The sequence below is a fragment of the Antechinus flavipes genome, chromosome 1 (genome assembly GCF_016432865.1).
Source record: "Antechinus flavipes isolate AdamAnt ecotype Samford, QLD, Australia chromosome 1, AdamAnt_v2, whole genome shotgun sequence".
NCBI classification, from domain to species: Eukaryota; Metazoa; Chordata; class Mammalia; order Dasyuromorphia; family Dasyuridae; genus Antechinus; species Antechinus flavipes.
The window spans coordinates 654,428,663-654,446,418 of record NC_067398.1 but is presented as its reverse complement, the minus strand read 5'-3'; the positions used below and the strand labels follow the sequence as shown (position 1 = coordinate 654,446,418).

General features: G+C 39.3%; 1 protein-coding gene across 1 annotated transcript; it reads left to right on the top strand.

Moving 5' to 3' along the window:
* Positions 1-460: 460 nt before the first annotated feature.
* On the top strand, positions 461-16,335 carry SPC24 (SPC24 component of NDC80 kinetochore complex). Its single transcript, XM_051971555.1, has 5 exons — positions 461-672; positions 12,903-13,047; positions 14,919-15,023; positions 15,907-15,983; positions 16,072-16,335. Exons 1-5 carry the CDS (start codon positions 513-515, stop codon positions 16,176-16,178), a joined length of 594 nt encoding a protein of 197 aa, XP_051827515.1. The 5' UTR covers positions 461-512; the 3' UTR covers positions 16,179-16,335.
* The last annotated feature ends 1,421 nt before the right edge of the window (positions 16,336-17,756 follow it).

Below are 17,756 nucleotides of genomic sequence, written 5' to 3'. Positions count from 1 at the left end.
AAGGGAAGGCAGGAGGAGAGGTGAAAAACCAATAGGTTACAGTTGGATAAGGAGTTTTTAATCAACAAGCATTTGTAAAGCGTCTGCTGCGTCGGGGTCTGGCGTCCAAAATACAAAGAAATGAAACGTGCCAGCCGTCAAAGAGCCGCGTTCTCTAAGGGAAGGAGACCCAGTTAGGAGGCTCCGGGCTAACTCGGGTGCGGAGAGGCTTATTTTCCCTCACAGAGGGGCGCAGAGCATTTGATTAGGGGGCTCGGGATGCAGAAGGTCCCACCAAGCGGACAGCAGCCGCACGATGCGGTCTCAACTATTCTGTCAGCTGGTGAGACCATGCCACGCATGCGCATCAAGAACAGTCCCCACCCTCCCAATAACGATTGGCTCTTTTGTGCGTCTGTGGCCCCGGAAAGCCAATAGAAAGCGAAGAAAACAAACGAGGTCGGCTCGGAGACCGTTTGAGTTTGGGCGGGCTTGGGAGCGGCGGTCATTTTTCGATTCTTCCTGCCCTGGCCATGGCGGTGTTTCGAGACATGGAGGAGGTGAGCCAGGGACTGCTCAGTCTGCTCAACCCCAACCGGGCCGCGGCGCGGGTGCGGCGGCTCCTGGGGCGGCAGGAGTGGATGATCGAGAGGCTGCTGGACACGAAGAAGAACACCCACCGGCTCCTCTCAGGTGCGGGAGCGGGGCGCGAGGGGCGTGGGTGGGAAGGGCGCAAGGCGCAGGCGCAGGGGACTCGGGCGCGGGGGCGGGCCTTTTCCATCGCCTCAGTTTGAACCCGCTACTCAGTCTTCGGCTTGTAAAACTTTAACGGTTTCGTTCCAGCCTCTCTTCCTTCCTAGCCTCGAGTCCCATTGATCTGCCCCGATCAGTCAGTCAGCAAATGTTAGTGAACCGCCTGCAGAGTGCATAGGTCCGTGCCAGGTGCACGGCATGAAACGATCTCAACGCAAAACGAGCTGCAGTTCCAACGAATCTGACAAGTGTATATGTGAAAATCAATCACGTAATAGTTAATACAGTCAGAGTAATTAAATACAAGGTTAATCTGGACGGGAGGACTTGCCGCGTGTGGGGAGAGCGAAGCGGGGAAATCGGGAAATGCCTTCATCCAGAATTCTCTAAAGCAGCAGTGGGGGGAGGGGGGGGGGCGCGTGCACGCCGGCCTGGGGAAACGTGTGAGGAACGCAGGAAGGCCAGATCGGGGGCATTATGGGTGTGACTGTAGGCAGGTCATTTAACTTCAATTTGCATCAGTTTCCTCAGGGGTAAAATGGGAATAAACGTAGCACTTAGGTGGCAGGGTTGTAAAGAGAACGAAATGAAATGTCTGCAGAGAGCTTTGCTTAAAGCCTGGCACTTGGGAGGTATTGGGTAAACGCCACCACATCACTTCCTACCTGTACTATTGCTTTAGATTTCAGATTGGTCTCCCTGACTCTGGTTTCTCTCCATAAGAAAATTGATCCTCATATCTTTTTTTTTTTTTTTTCCCTTAAACACAACCTGGTCCTAAGCTCTTTCTCCATCTCACTGAAGATCAAATGACATAATAACTGTTAAGTGTGAACCTGGCCCGCAGTGGGTGCTCTATAAACACTTAATCCTTTGCCTTCCCTCTTTGTGGCTTCAGACCTCAATCCCCCCCTTCTTGTTAAACTGTTAAGTAGTAGAGTAAGTGTTTTATGCATGCTTGTTGACTAAGTTTTTTTAATTATGTATTTACTTGTCTATTATCCAAGTGCCTAACATTGAATTAATACTTGTTGGAATTTGTCATAAATTTGTCATAAAACTTGGAGCTTGAGGACAAGGAAAGAGAAGGCTATATGTATAGCACCTGTTATCTATGCTAAGTGCTATATATATTACATAATATGTATTCCTTATGAAAAATGTATTACATATTATGATACATAGCATATATTACATACATTTGCATGTTATCTCATTTGATCTTCTCAACCATTTTGTGACATGAGTGCTGTTATTATTTCCATTTACAGTTAAATAAACCAGGGTATCAGGTGTCTGAGATTTTGAACTCAGGTTTCCTGACTCTGAGTCTCAGGATACCACTCAGCCACCTTTGTGTATCTTCCAGTCCAGACTCCTGACTTTACAGTGGGAGAAAGGCATCTGTGACAGGGACCTGCTTATGTCACCCCTCAGCCAGTCAGATCTTGGCAGAGCTGGGACATCCTGACTCCCAGCCTCGGGCTCTTTCTATCATATCACCAAAGTCTTTCCCCCTAGAGTCACAAAGTAACAAAGCTGGGAAGACTCATAGGCTTATATGCTCTGAGCTGGAATCCTCTGGTCCAAACTTATTCCACAAACAAGGATACTGAGGTCCAGAAAGATTAATTTGTTTGCACAAGGTCACACAGGTAATAGTGGCAGTGCTGAGATTTGAACACGGTTCTCTGACTCCAAACCTAAGGCTTTTTATACTCTTGTGAAAAAAGAATTTCAAAGACTTGTGGGAAATTATTATTTCCCACCAATATTATTACTACCAAGTAAAAGTGAATTTTTTATCCAGATGCCTGGTTTCCTATTTCTGCAACATTTGAAAATAATAGCTAATATTTATATAGCACTTTTAAGATTTGCAAAATGCTGTACATATGTTATCTCATTTGACCCTCTGACATAGTTGCTATTATTATCCCCATTTTGGTTGTGCCCTTCATTTAAAAAAGGACCAGAACAACATCACTGTTAAGAGTTAGTGTGTCCGACTGTGACTGCTCAGACCAATACGAGCTCACAATGCTCTGCCACAGGTCGGACACAAACAGTCCCTACGGACATTGGGGCAGCTTCCCCAACTTGCTCATCTCCCATTTCTCCTGAGCTGATTCAATGATGGTTTGCTCATAGAGCACAATACTCTCTCTGATGAGGGCCCGCCATGCTGGGGATCTTGTGCCAGTTTGTTTTTCCTGATAGCAGTTGGGATTAAGTAACCTGCCCAGGTCACACAGCTACTAGTAAGTGTTAAATGCCTGAAGTCCTGACTCCAGGACCAGTGCTCTGTCTAGCTGTCTCCTAAAGTTCTGACCACCCTGGGAGTGGCTCCCTTGTATGACTTCTTTTTTTTTAAGTGCCTTCTATATGCAAGGTAATGGAAATACCAAAGCAAAAGCAAAATGATGCATTCCTCTCTTGTTTTCTTCCACTTCCAGAGAAGGATGACATATATACACTTATTTGAGGAAATACAAATATGTACAAAGTAATTTGGGGAGAAGATCACTAATAACTAGGAACCATATAAGGAAGAGCATATAAGTCTATAGCTGTGAGACTCTGGGCAAGTTACCAATTACCTCATCAAAAAAAAATTTTTTTAATGTAGCATACACACACACACACACACACACACACACACACAAGCAGTCTATAGAAGTTGTTATACACACATGAGCAGTCTATAGAAGTTGTTATCTGACCTGAACCTTGAACCTTCAGCTTCAGCAACTTTAAATAGAATGAGAACATGTTAAGCACATAAAATTTCACCGAAAGCAGGTGGGGAAAATAAAAAGATACATGTCTGGAAACCAAGTAACAGCAGGGGGAAGAAAAGGACACCTGAGGTGGGTTAAAACAGAAACTGTAGCTTGTTTCTCTAACTTGATTGTACAGCTGGTATGCTCTTCTAACTTTCAGGAGCAGAGCCTGCAGCACTCTCTTGTCAGAGTGTTGGCAAGAAGCACAATCTTTCTCTTATCACAGTGACAGCAAGAAGCCTAAGCCAGAACTTCTCTTGGTGTAGAGGGATTCTGAGATTCCAAGAAGCAAAAAGAAAAGGAGAGCGCTCTAGGCATAGAGGACAAAAGAGCACTGGATGTTTCCAGTTTTATTAACTAACAAGTAGCACACAATTTGACTGAAAGGAAAAGCATATAAAGGGGAGTAATGTTATAAATAAATGAATGAATGAATGAATAAATTAATTAATCAATTAATTAATAAAATAAAATAAAACGAAGCAAAAACCAGGAAAGGGAGACTGAAATTTGTGAAGAGTTTTAAGGTAAAGACTTTGTCTTTGATCTTAAAGGAGGGAAAGGGACTCACGTGTGCAAAAATATTTGTGGCAGCCCTTATTGTAGTGGCTACAAACTGGAATGCCCATCAATTGGAGAATGGCTGAATAAGTTGCGGCATATGAATGTTATGGAATATTATTGTTCTATAAGAAACGACCAGCAGGATGATTTCAGAGAGGCCTTGAGAGACTTACATGAACTGATGCTGAGTGAAATGAACAGAGCCAGGAGATCAGTGTATACAGCAACAAGAAGATTATATGATGATCAATTCTGATAGAAATGGTTCTTTTCAATAATGAGATGATTCAGGCCAGTTCCAATGATCTTGTGATGAAGAGAGCCATCTGCAGCCAGAGATAGGACTGTGAGAACTGAGGGTGAATCACAACATAGCATTTTCACTCTTTTTGTTGTTTGCTTACATTTTGTTTTCTTACTCATTTTTTTCCTTTTTGATTTGATTTTTGTTGTGCAGCAAAATAATTGTATAAATATGTATGCATATATTGGATTTAACATATATTTTTACCATATTGGATTACTTGCCATCTAGGGGAAAGGCGAGAGGAAACTGGAACACAAAGTTTTGCAAGGGTTAATGTTGAAAATTTATCCATGCATATATTTTGAAAATAAAAAGCTTAAAAAAAAAAAAAAACATTTGTCTTTTATGGAGTCATTGAAGTTTCATTTCATCAAGAATGCTTGAAAGTTCTCTATTCAATTAAAAATCCATTTTTCTCTTGTATATATACTCAGCCTTTCAGGAAAAGCAATTAATCTTAGTTCTAGCCTATCTTTTTTTGCTTTTTTGAATATTGCATTCTAAGATTTTTTTATTGATAGTCAAGATGGAAAGACTGATTCTTTTTTCTTTCTTTCTTTCTTTCTTTTTTTTTTTTTTTTTGATTTGGAAATTCTGGATTTTGATTATGACATTCTTAGACTATTTTCTCCAAGAGGTGACAAGTAGATTTTCTATCTTTACTTTGTCTCATAGCTGTAATAAGTCTAAGCATTTTTTGTTTATTATTTCTTGAAACAGAATCCTCAGGTTTTGAGTTGTTGTTTTTGGTGTTCAGGGAATTCATTGATTCTTAAGTTATTTCTCCTTGACCTTTTTTCCAGAGTAATTTTTAAAATATTAGATATTTTAATTTCTTCTTTTTAAAGAATCTTTTTGTTTTAATATTCTTAATCTTATAGAGTCAGATTTCTGTTTGGCCTATTCTAATTTACAATGAATCTGTTACTTGATTAAGATTTGCCACTTTCTCTTCTAACCTATTTATTGTTCCAATTCTTTCCTCTGGGTTTTTTATTTCATTTTTTTAAAATCTCTTTCATTTCTTCTAGATATTCATATAGCCCTTATTTTTTTCCTCACTTAATAGTATTTTTTTTTCCAATTACATTTAAAACTAGTTTTTAACATTCATTTTTGTAGGATTTGTGAGTTCTAAATCTTTTTGTTACTCTTTTCCCTCTCCCCTTCCTCCCCACAGCAAACAATCTGATCTAGGTTATACATGTACAGTCATGTTAAACATATTTCCATATTAGTCATGTTGTAAAAGAAAAATCAGAATAAAAGATAAAAACCATGAGAAAGAAAAAAAGAGGTAAAAATAGTTTGCATCGATTCATATTCAGTTTCCATAGTTCTCTCTCTGAATGCGGATACCATTTTTCTATGCCAAGTCTATTGGAATCGTCCTGAATCACCACATTGCTGAGAAGAGCTAAGTCTGTCATAGTTGATCATCAGACAATCTTGTTACTGTTTGCAATGTTCTCCTGGTTCTGTTCATTTCACTCAGCATCATTTCATGTAAATCTTTCCAGGTTTTTCTGAAATCATCCTGCTCATCATTTCTTGCAGAACAATAATATTTCATTATGCTCATACACCATAACTTATTCAGCCATTCCCCAATTGAGGGGTGTCCCCTCAATTTCCTGTTCCTTGCCTCCATAAAAAGCTTTGGCACAAGCATTTTTCCACATGTGCACATTATTATTACCCTTTGGGATACAGGCCCAATAGTGTCATGCTTTCCTTATAGATAATCCATTTTTTGATTTGAGTCTCTCCTCGCAGTTGTTAAGAGTTGTTCTTTTGGAGGTTCTAGGATATTTTGGTATCTCTGGGTTTATAAATTTTTATAGTTGGTGTTTTCTATGTGGTCTAACTTCATTTCCTGAATTGGGACAGAGTGCCAGGGCCAGATTTTGCCACTGCTGTTGTTTTTTGGGTGAGTGTCTACCTTGCTCAGTCTCAGCCTGGGTCATCTGTAATTCTGCACTGACCCAGGGAGCATCTACTCTAAAAGCGTTGGCAAGCTTTAGGGCTCCTCTACATCCTGCCCCCAGGTCTTTGGTGTTCAAAAAGGGCTCGATCTTCAGAGCACTGTGGTGTCTCAGGGCAGAGGTCCCTGTTACAACATCTCTGGTCTTCCAGGTTATGCACTGAGGAAGGTTAACAACCTGGGCCTTTCTTGTGGAAGCTTTTGCTCTTCCCACCTCAAAATATAGAACATTTCAGGGTACAGGTGTCTCTCACCTGTCTTTGGTCATACTGGCTAAACTTCATCTTGTTTGCTGTCCCTGGCCTTTTCTATTACCTGTAGGTTTTTGTACAATTCTGAGATAGGTAAAGTAATTAATTGCAATTCTTAATGGGATTTATTGATCATTATTTGGTATAGTGTTTTGTTCAGGTTTTTCTGGAATAGATGTGTGAGAGCTTGTCTGCCTGTTTCTATGCAAATAGCTGTTTCTTCCATTCAATCCCTCCCTAAAGTTTCTCAGCTGGGAATGAATGTGGTCAAGCATGATGGTTTTTTTTTTTTTAATAACTTTATTGACAGAATCCATGCCACGGTAATTTTTTACAGCATTATCCCTTGCACTCACTTCTGTTCTGATTTTTCCCCTCCCTCCCTCCACCCCCTCCCCCAGATGGCAAGCAGTCCTTTACATGTTAAATAGGTTACAGTATATCCTAGATACAATATATGTGTGCAGAATCAAACAGTTCTCTTGTTGCACAGGGAGAATTGGATTCAGAAGGTATAAATAACCCGGGAAGAAAAACAAAAATGCAAGCAGTTTATATTCATTTCCCAGTGTTCTTTCTTTAGGTGTAGCTGCATCTGTCCATCCTTGATCAATTGAAACTGAATTAGCTCTCTTTATCAAAGAGATCCACTTCCATCAGAATACATCCTCAAACAGTATTGTTGTTGAGGTATATAATGATTTCCTGGTTCTGCTCATTTCACTTCGCATCAGTTCATGTAAATCTCGCCAGTCCTTTCTGTATTCATCCTGCTGTCATTTCTTACAGAACAATAATATTCCATAATGTTCATATACCACAATTTACTCAACCATTCTCCAATTGATGGGCATCCATTCATTTTCCAGCTTCTAGCCACTACAAACAGGGCTGCCACAAACATTTTGGCACTTACAGGTCCCTTTCCCTTCTTTAGTATCTCTTTGGGATATAAGCCCAGTAGTAGCACTGCTGGATCAAAGGGTATGCACAGTTTGATAATCAAGCATGATGTTTTAGCAACACTATTTTGACCGATAATAAAGGCAGCTTGAAATGAACCTCTTCACTAATGCACTGTTGGAGTTGTGAACTGATCCCACCATTCTGGAGAGCAATTTGGAACTGTGCCCAAAAGGCATACCCTTTGATCCAGCAATACCATTACTGCATATCCCAAAGAGATCATAAAAAGGGAAAAGGACCCACATGTACAAAAGTGTTTGTGGCAGCCCTTTTTGTAGTGGCAAGAAACTGGAAATTGAGTGGATGCCTATCAGTTGGAGAATGGCTGAATAAGTGATGGTATATGAGTGTAATAGAATATTATTATAAGAAATGATGAGCAGGCAGATTTCAGAAAAACTTGGAAAGATCTCTATGAACTGATAGTGAAATGAGTAGAACCAAAACACACTGATTGTTGTTGAACAATGATGATGTGTGATGAACTATATTTGACTTAGATCTACTCAACAATACAGTGATCCAAGACAGTTCCAATAGACTTGTGATGGGAAATGCCATCTACATCAAGAAAAAGAATGTGGAGATTGAATGTAAATCAACATATGCCATGTTCATTTCTTTCTTCTGTTTTTTTCCTCTCTCGTTATTTCTCCTTGTTTTAATTTTTCTCTCCCAACATGATTCATAAAGAAATATCTATTAAAATAAATAAATTTAAAGTTGGGGAAAAAAAGATTATAGATCTGGATTAGACGGGACTGTGGAAACCATCTAGACCAACCCTCTCATTTTGCATCTGGGGAAAATGAAGCTTATGATGGTCAATGATTTGTCAATGTAACAGGAAACTATCAGGTGTACAATTTGAACTCCAATACTCTGGAAAAAAATTTAAAAGTTAACTAAAATAGAAACTGTCACTATTTTCATGGAGTTTATAATACAATCAGAGGAATTGTTATGTACAAATATTTAAAATAAAAATAATATATAAGCTCAAAAGAAACCTTATATCAGATTGCTTGCTGTCTTGAGGAGAGATATGGTAAAGGAGGAAGGGAAAACAAATTTGGAATTTAAAATCTTACAAAAATGAATGTTGTAAACTTTATTTTCATGTAATTGGAAAAAATAAAATACTAATGCGGGGATGAACTTCTTTTCCCATTGTTCTATGTATCTACAAATGTTCATGATTGAAAATCAGGATAATAAAAGGAAGAGAAAAAATAAAGGAATATCAATTTAGTAGCTGGATGTAGTATGGTTTGAGGAGGAGAGAGTGTGGGAGTAATAACATCTAAGTGATATTAGGAGGCTATCAATTGAATTAGTACAGGGAAGAGGTGATGAGAGACTGGGATATAGTTGAGAGGAGGTGTTACCCGATCAGAATCACCAAAACTTGACAGCTGACTAGATATGAATAGTGAGAAGGCCAGGAAGACTCAAGGATTGCACGTCTGGTTGACTGGAAGGATGGTGATGAAGTGAGGTGAAGAAGTGGAGTAGACTTGGAGAGAATGTTTTGTACATGTTGCATTGGATATTCCTGTGGGTTATCTTGATAAAGAAATAGTATAGGCAGTTTTTCACATGAAAGAGACTTGAGAGATGTGGATTTGGTAGTCTTCTGCATAAAGATGACAATTAAATATTGAGGACTGTTGAGCTCCCTGAAAAAGACATAATAGAAGAGAATTAAAGAGGATGTAAGACAGAGCCCTGGAGTAAATAAATACCTTCAGAAAGAGGGGAGGTTGGATGTGGAGGTATCCTGTTGTTTGTCCTTGGTTCTGGAAGAGCATCATGACATCAGAGAGGCAATGCCCTGACATGCAGATGAATTGGATTTGGAGGGAGGGCTGGACAAAGTCACTTTCCTCTCCAGAGCCATCTGGGTCCAGCAGCCAGAGATAGATCAGGACGACTGGAGATGGCAGAACAGTGGGGGGCCAGCGGAGGCACCCAGGCTATCCCAGGGAAGTCGCTGGTTATCCTGTAAAGGAGAATGAGAAGAAATTGTCAGAGAAGGAACTATGGGGAGAAACAGGAAAAACTCAGGGAGAAAAGATTGTCCAAAGGAGGAGTTCCTTGGTTGTTAGAACAAACAGACCACTGGAAGTAGCAATTAAGAAATCATTGATAAACTTGGGAAAAGCAGCTTCAGTCAAGTGCTGCAGTTGAAAGCCAAAATGCAGGGAACTAAGTGGGAGATAAGTAAGTAGGAACAATCAGTGGGGACAGCTTTTTTCCCCCCAGGAACTTGTCTGTAATGAGAAGGGCAAGGTGAGGCAGAGAGAGACCAAGAGACGTGGGCATATTTGTAGGGAAGGACCCAGTCAATTAGAAGAGATTGAAATTTAGAATAAAGAGAAAACGTTTCCCATTACACCATACAGAAGCTTTTGGCACATGAATCCATCCCCAAAGCATTCCCCGATGGTGCCTAGAACTCAAAGAAGAATCCAATAAAATACTAAATTTTATAAAGCAAGTCGTCCTTCAACCTGTCACTTAGCTATCAGTTCCTTTCTCTCTTCCTTCCTTCCTTGCTAAGATCAGTAGAAGTGTGACATTATTACAGCCTCGAAAATGGGGATACTTTATAAATAGGGATGATTAAAGGGAAGGAAACACAGAATAGGTGAAGGGGGGAATAAGTTAGGATCTTAGAGATTCCAAAGTGCTAAACTGGGAGTTAAGAGAAAATTGGGTTCAGCTATTGGCTCTGATACTCCTTAACTCCCAGCTTCCCTCTCTCTAAAAGTGGAGATAGTGAGTCACTATCACAGTATTGTTAGAAGACTTAAAAGAGATAATGTATGTAATATCAATCAATATACATTTATTAAGTATACACTATGAAACATTTATTAAGTGCTACAATGTACTGCACTAAGTGCTAGTGATAGAAAAAGAGGCAAAAAAAAAATGGACTCTGCCCTCAAGTGGATCACAGTCTCATCATGCAAGCACATATATCCAAAGTAAGCTATATACAGAAGAAATAGAAGATAATTAACAGACATTTTACAAACCTTAAGAGTCATGTTTCAGGCGCAGTTGTTATTACTCTCTTGTCTCCTCTTAAGAACCTTGAATGTTGGAGAACTTCACTCTCTCATGAAGCAGTCTATCCTATTTTGGGACAGCTCTAATAATTAGAAAATTTTTCCTTCCCTCTAGCCAAATTTTCTGCTGTTTCCACCCATTATTACTAGCTCAGCCCTCCAGTCCAAGCAATAGCCTGACTCCTCTTCCAAGCATTAAACTTTTTATATGCTCGAAGACTTAGAGATTCACTTGCTCATAGCTATATGGCAAGTAGAAGTCAGGTCTCAAATGCAGATCTTTTCACTCCAAACTCAGTGTTCTTTCTTCTATAAAGAGCTGCTTACCCTGATCATAATTTGTATACTGCCAACTAAGTTCCACCCACAAGGCAGGCAAGCTGAAGCAGCAAGACACTCTGAGGGAAAATCAAGGAATAGGGGATGGTAATACATATTTATTAAATGCCTACTTACATGGTCTAGGCACTGTACTAAGCACATTATAAATGTTATCTTTACTAATATTCATTGTTTTAGTAGCACTTTAAGATTTGCAAATATGACTTCATTTGAGCCTCACAGCAACCTTGGAAGGCAGGTGTTACTATTATCACAATTTTACACTTCCGGAGACTGAAGTAGACAACAGTTAAGTTACTTGCCTAGAATCACACAGCTAGTAAGTATCTAAGGTTGAATTTGAAGTCAGGACTTTCTGACTCTAGGCCCAGGTCTTTATGCACTGTGTCACCTGCCAGAAGGGAGACAGCATGTGGCAGGAGATCAAGTCATTATCATCACCTTCACCATCATCTCCCCTCAGACCCTGAGGGAGGTAGCCAGAACCTGAGCCCAAGAGCCCTAGTAATAGTGACATTAAATAATGACATCAGAGAAAGACCATCTGCTGTTATTAAGGGCCATGGAACCTTTCTATCCAGTTTACAACTGGAACCTTCCCTATGTGTGATCTTTCCCATTAGAATGTGAACTCCATGTTCACTATGTTCAGAAAATTACTAAAATTCTAATATTCTTTGACCCAGAAATAATGCTACTACATCTTTACCTCCAAAGAGAGCAAAGAAAAAGGAAAATAATTCATATGTACAAAAATATTTATATTACATCTTTTTTATGTAGGGATGCTCATCAATTAGGGAATAGCTGAACAAATTGTAGCATATGATAGAATACTCTTGTGCTGTAGGAAATAATGAAGAGGATGATTTCAGAAAAAACATGGAAAGACTTCTATGAACTGATGCCAGATGAAGTGAACAGACGTAGAACATTGTACAGAAAAAGCAATATTGTAAAGATAACATTGAAAGACTTAGCTACTTTGAACAGTACAATAATTAAACATATTTCCAAAGAACTCATGATATAAAATGCTATACATCTCCAAATTATGAACTGATGGACTCAGAATGAAAATTGAAGCATTTTTTTCCTCTTTTTCTTTTTTTCTGGAACATAGCTAATGCAGACTTTTTGTGTGACTTCATTTTTTTTTATTATAGCTTTTTATTTACAAGATATGCATGGGTAATTTTTCAGCATTGACAATTGCCAAACCTTTTGTTCCAATTTTTCCCCTCCTTCCTTCCCCCCACCTCCTCCCCCAGAAGGCAGGTAGACCAATACATGTTAAATATGTTAAAGGATATGTTAAATACAATATATGTATACATGTCCATACAGTTATTTTGCTGCAGAAGAAGAACTGGACTTTGAAATAATGTACAATTAACCTGTGAAGGAAATAAAAAATGGAGGTGGACAAAAATAGAGGGATTGGGAATTCTATATAGTGGTTCATACTCATTTCCCTGAGTTCTTTCACTGGGTGTAGCTGGTTCAGTTCATTACTGCTCTATTGAAACTGATTTGGTTTATCTCATTGCTGAAGGTGGCCAGGTCTATCTGATCATCATATAGTATTGTTGTTGAAGTATATAATGATCTCCTGGTCCTGCTCATTTCACTCAGCATCAATTCATGTAGTGATTTCATTTTGTAATGGATCTTGTATTTCTCAGTGAAGGAATGGGAAAGGGAAAGAATTTGGAAGTGAAAATTAAATTAAATTAAATTAGAAAAAGAGAAAAAGGCCTCTTGTTTGTGCTGTGCATTTCCTGTACTTGTTTGCTGAGTATTTGTTTTCCCAGAAGGAAGGGCAACCTTAGCTATTTACTATTTTTCTTAATTAAGCATCTGATATTAAATATATCCTCTCTTGTCTGTCTGCAGAGGTCCTTTCTATGGAGGAAGATGTGGCCCAGAAACTTATCGATGAGGAAGAAACAGCACAACATGTTGAATCCAAGTTACAGAAAATTGAATCTGAGCTTCAGAAGACCATTGAGAAGGATGCCAGTTTAAAGACTGATCTCCAATATCCTTGTCATTTTTTCTTTTAAAATATTGTTTTCATTTTACTTTAAAATCACTGTACCTTTCTGTTAACTACTCTCATGCCTAGAGAATTTCCCTTATAACAAATAACTAGGAATAGGGACTAGACCTATGATTTCATTGATATAGGAAATTCCTTACTGAGAAAGCGCCCTCTACTGTTATGGGCCAGAACTTGAAACAAGCTACTAAGTGGAATTGAGGAGACAATGGTTAAATCTAGTTTAGCATTGATTTAATCCTACAACAAATAATGGTTTCCTAGTAATATAATGATTGGTTTGTACTCAGTGTGAAGGATATAAGCTAGAAGCCTCAACCAGAGAGATTCAGAGAAACAAGTGTACAGAAGGCTGGAGGCTGAAGGCTGGAAACAGATTCATCCCATCTCACACCACCTTAATGGCAGGCTCTCCTCCTTCACTTCTCCACTGAAACCAAGACTCTGAAAGGTTCCCAGAAAACTAGCCGAGCCCCAAGTGAAGGAGATAAGACTTTGAAGGATTTCAACATTACATTTTAGAGAGAATATTACACTCTACCAAAGCAGGTCAGCACCTCTCTGTAACTTACAGTCTTAGTTGCCTATAGTACTGAGAGGTAAGTGACCTGTTCAGGGTCACCTAGCCAGTATATGTCAAAGGCAGGTCTAGAATATGGGCCTTTCTGGCTCCAAAAGCCAGCTCTCCATCCACTACACTAAGCTGCTCCTCTAACACATAAATGAAGTCAGGGAAAAGCTAATTAAACCATTGACCATGTCTGAAAGTTCTACATCACTCCACACTTATAATCTGCTACCTTTACTGAGAAGCAGGGAAATGGTTTCATCATCCATCCTCAGAAGTCATGTTTAGCTGTCAGATCACTAAGGAGTTCCAGAGTTCTCTGCCATTTTTCTTTACATGATTATGGTCGTTGAGTCAGTTGTTCTACTGGTCACTCTTACTTTTCTCTGTATAATGTTCATATGTGTTTTCCTAAGAGTATAACTTCTTCGTACTCTTCAAACATCCTCCAAGTGACCTTATCTACATTCCTTCCAGTTCTTTGCTACTTCAGAAAGTACTGCTAAAATATTTTTAGAAATATGAAACTTTTCCCTTTGTCTTTGATCCCCTTGGAGTATATGCCTACTAGTAGAATTATTGGCTCAAATAACTTTAGTTAGATTTTTAAAGTATAATTCTCAAGTATTCTCCAAAAGGGTTGAAACATTTTAAAGTTCCATCAGTACAGTGGTGCACTCATTTTCACATAGCCCCTCCAACATTTATCATTTTCATCTTTTGTAATCTATATTAGTTTGGAAGTGAGGTGAAACCTCATTTGCATTTATTTTATTAGCAATTAGGAGGATTCATTCATATAGTTGCTGATAGCTTATATTTCTTCTTTTGAAGCCTGTCTGGTCAAACTCTGACCATTTATCTATTGGGATGACTTCTAATAGCCTTTCCCACAAGCTTGAATTCAGAGCCAATTTCCAGCAAAATTTCTTGTCCTTTGAAATATAGAGTTTCTTGTGGATTTTGGAGATAGTCCTCATATTAGATAACAATCTTGTGATTTTGATAAGATCAAGGGGAATATTCAGAAAATGAGTAGCTCTATGACAGATATGGAAATATGTTTAGGAGAATGCACATGTTTAACTTATATTGGATTTCTTGCTGTCTGAGGGAGGAGGGAAGGATGAAGGAGGGAGGGAGAAAAATTTGGAAACCCTGATTTTTCAAAGGTGAATGTTGGAAACTACCTTTGCATGTATTTGCTATTTAAAATGTTTTTTAAAAAGAAAATGAGACCTGGAAAAAAAAAAAAAGAGTACTCTTTAACTATCTGTTGTACTCTGTTGACAAAAGAGCTGGAAGAACTCAGAGAAATGGAACAAGACCTCATGAGGACAGAGGGAGAAATTGATGAAGATTCAACTGTTGTTATCCCTTCAGCTATGTAAGTCCCATAATGAACATCACCAGGAAGCTATAGTTAAGTTAAATGTGATGTGTTTGACCATAATAAAATGGCCTCCATTTTCAGCAGAGATTTTTTTTGTTTATATTATTCTTTTTAATTTTTTGATTTATGGAATAAAACAGACATTTTCTCAACCTAATACAATTAAAAAGATGATTGTATATGAAACTATAAATCTACTATGGACAACTTGTTATTCCTTTCAAACATATAACAAAATTATCTTGTAATTTCTTTTTATTCCCCCTCATGGCTATCATTAAACACAAATAATTCTGTATGTGTAAAATTATTCTATACATGCTTTTGGCTAGCACTTCTTTGTTTGGTTAGATGCAGCTAGCATCTTTCTTCACATGCTCTTTATACTTAATTTGGGCATTTATAATAGATAAAATAACCTGTTTGCTCAAAGTTGTTCCTAAAACAATATTGCTATTACTATATACAATGGGTTTTTTGTTTGTTTATTTTTTTGTTCTTCAGTAGAGATTCTTAACATTAAATCCCATTTTGGTGCCTCATCATTGTATGGAGGTGACTGTGGGTTCTCAGGGCCATTACCAGTGAAGCAGGGACTCTGTTGGATCTCACCAGGCTGGACCCCAGAGCCAGTCATCCAAAAGATTGGCTACCACGGCTCATGAAACTCTATTAACTTGGGAGGATCATAGCAGAGCGGAAGGAACCTCGGTGGCCATCCCATATGGTCCCTCTCATTTTATAGATGGCAAACCTGAGGGCCAGTAGGTTAAGGAATCGATGTCTTTCAGTGAGTGAAACTACACCACTCCTCATAGCTTAGAACTAAAATATTAACATTTCCAGTCACCAAACTTGTTCTGTTTTTCTTTTGCAGATACCTGTCTCAACTTTATCATCGAGTCAGTAAAATTGAGTGGGATTATGAATGTGAACCGACTATGATCAAAGGCAGTATCCTTCGCTGACTGTCAAGGGACCAAGGATCCCAGTGGGAAGGGTTATAAATAGAAATTTGTTTTCCTTTACTCTGGTTTCTCAGTTCATCATGGCCCCAACATTGCCCAGCCCATTCATTTGGACAGCACCCAGCACTCTAAGAAGTTTATCAGTGACTATCTCTGGAGCTTGGTGGACACACAGTGGTGACCATCCAGAGGCCTCATTGTGTGTGGTGGTGGGGGTGAGAAAGGGACACATGAAGTGGGAGGGTTTAGGATGGGTAATTGTAAAGTTTGTTTCAACAAGACGTGGTTTCCAACATTCCTTTAAATTAAATCTATTTTTGCTTTTGCTTTGTATAAGATCATGATTGTTACCTCTGCTTTTTTTTTTTTTTTTTTACTTCAGCTAAAGCATAATAGATCCTGCTTTAGCCCTTCTCCACTTCAAGTGTGTTTCTTGTAAACAATATATTGCAGGATTCAGGTTTTTAATCTATTCTACTATCTGCTTCTCTTTCCCATTCACAGTTATGATGACTGTATTTCTCTCCTTTCACTGTTTCCTTCTTCACCAGTGTTAGAGGAATTTAGGGAGGATTTGAACCCATGATTTCACTTATAGTCAAGATAGACCAACCTGTCAGCTCCCTGAAAATAAATGGCCATTTGAGACCTCAAGTGTCCAGATTAGGCTGCATAGAAAGGGCTACGCCAACATTGGAAGCACCATTAGCAAGGGCAGGTGCAGAATCATTTCTTAGTTTCTGCTTTGCTATCCACTACTGCCAGGAGATGGCACTAAGAACAAGGTCCTGGGTCTTCTGTTCTTTCAGGGATTTTAGGTAAAGCAGTAACTAGCACTTATTCAGCACCAGCTATATGCCAGATACCATGCAAACCTCCCGGGTCTGTTGTATTTCTGTCAGCCCCAACATGGGACTTAGAGTCCTGGAAGAATAGTAATGATTTAATTTCCCAAATGGCTCTCTGCCCCAACAGGGAAGCAAAGAATTCAAACCTATCCCAAGGGACTGGGTGTTACATTAAAAACTTAGCATTTAATGAGTCCATTTTTCCTTTAACTACCAGTTTGTGAGACTGTTTCTGCTGCTTGTAAGTCATCCATTTTTGGAGGAGTCACAAGATCATTCCCCCTTCCAAGAGGAATGTCTCCCTCTCACCTCAGTGTCTCCAGAAACCCTCCACCACTGAGAAACCAGATGTCTCTATGGCTATAATCCTGTTTTTCACTCCCACTAAACTGGGTCTTAACTGTATAGAAACCAAGCTTCAGGGTCCGTGACTACAGAAAGCCCTGGTCTCAATTTGTTTCGCAGCTGCGTGTGTTCTTAAATAGTTTGGATGAGACTTGTTTTTGTTATTCCATATTAACAGTAAGAAAAGAATTAAACCTAACCCAGGGGATGTGGCCCACAGAGATATTAGGCCGGTTCCCAAGGGATGAGTTTTTTTAAAAAAGTATTCAATGTTATCAGCCTCTGGAGCCTGACTTGAGTTATGGCTGGGGATTACCTGAGCCCAAAGAACTCATGCTTCAGACTCGCACGTCCCGGCCAGGTTCTACTCCATGGAGAGGAGGCGCGCCCATCGCCTGAAATCTGCTGACTGGAAGATCAAAGTCAGGGTCGCAGGACGTGCGCGGGGCCCAGACGTGCGGAAGGCGGGAGGGCCCGGAATGTACAAGCGGCTGAGGAATGGGGCTTGGTCTCCTCCCCGGCCCCAATCTGGGAGCTGCCTCGTCCCCAAGGACAGCCGAAAGGAG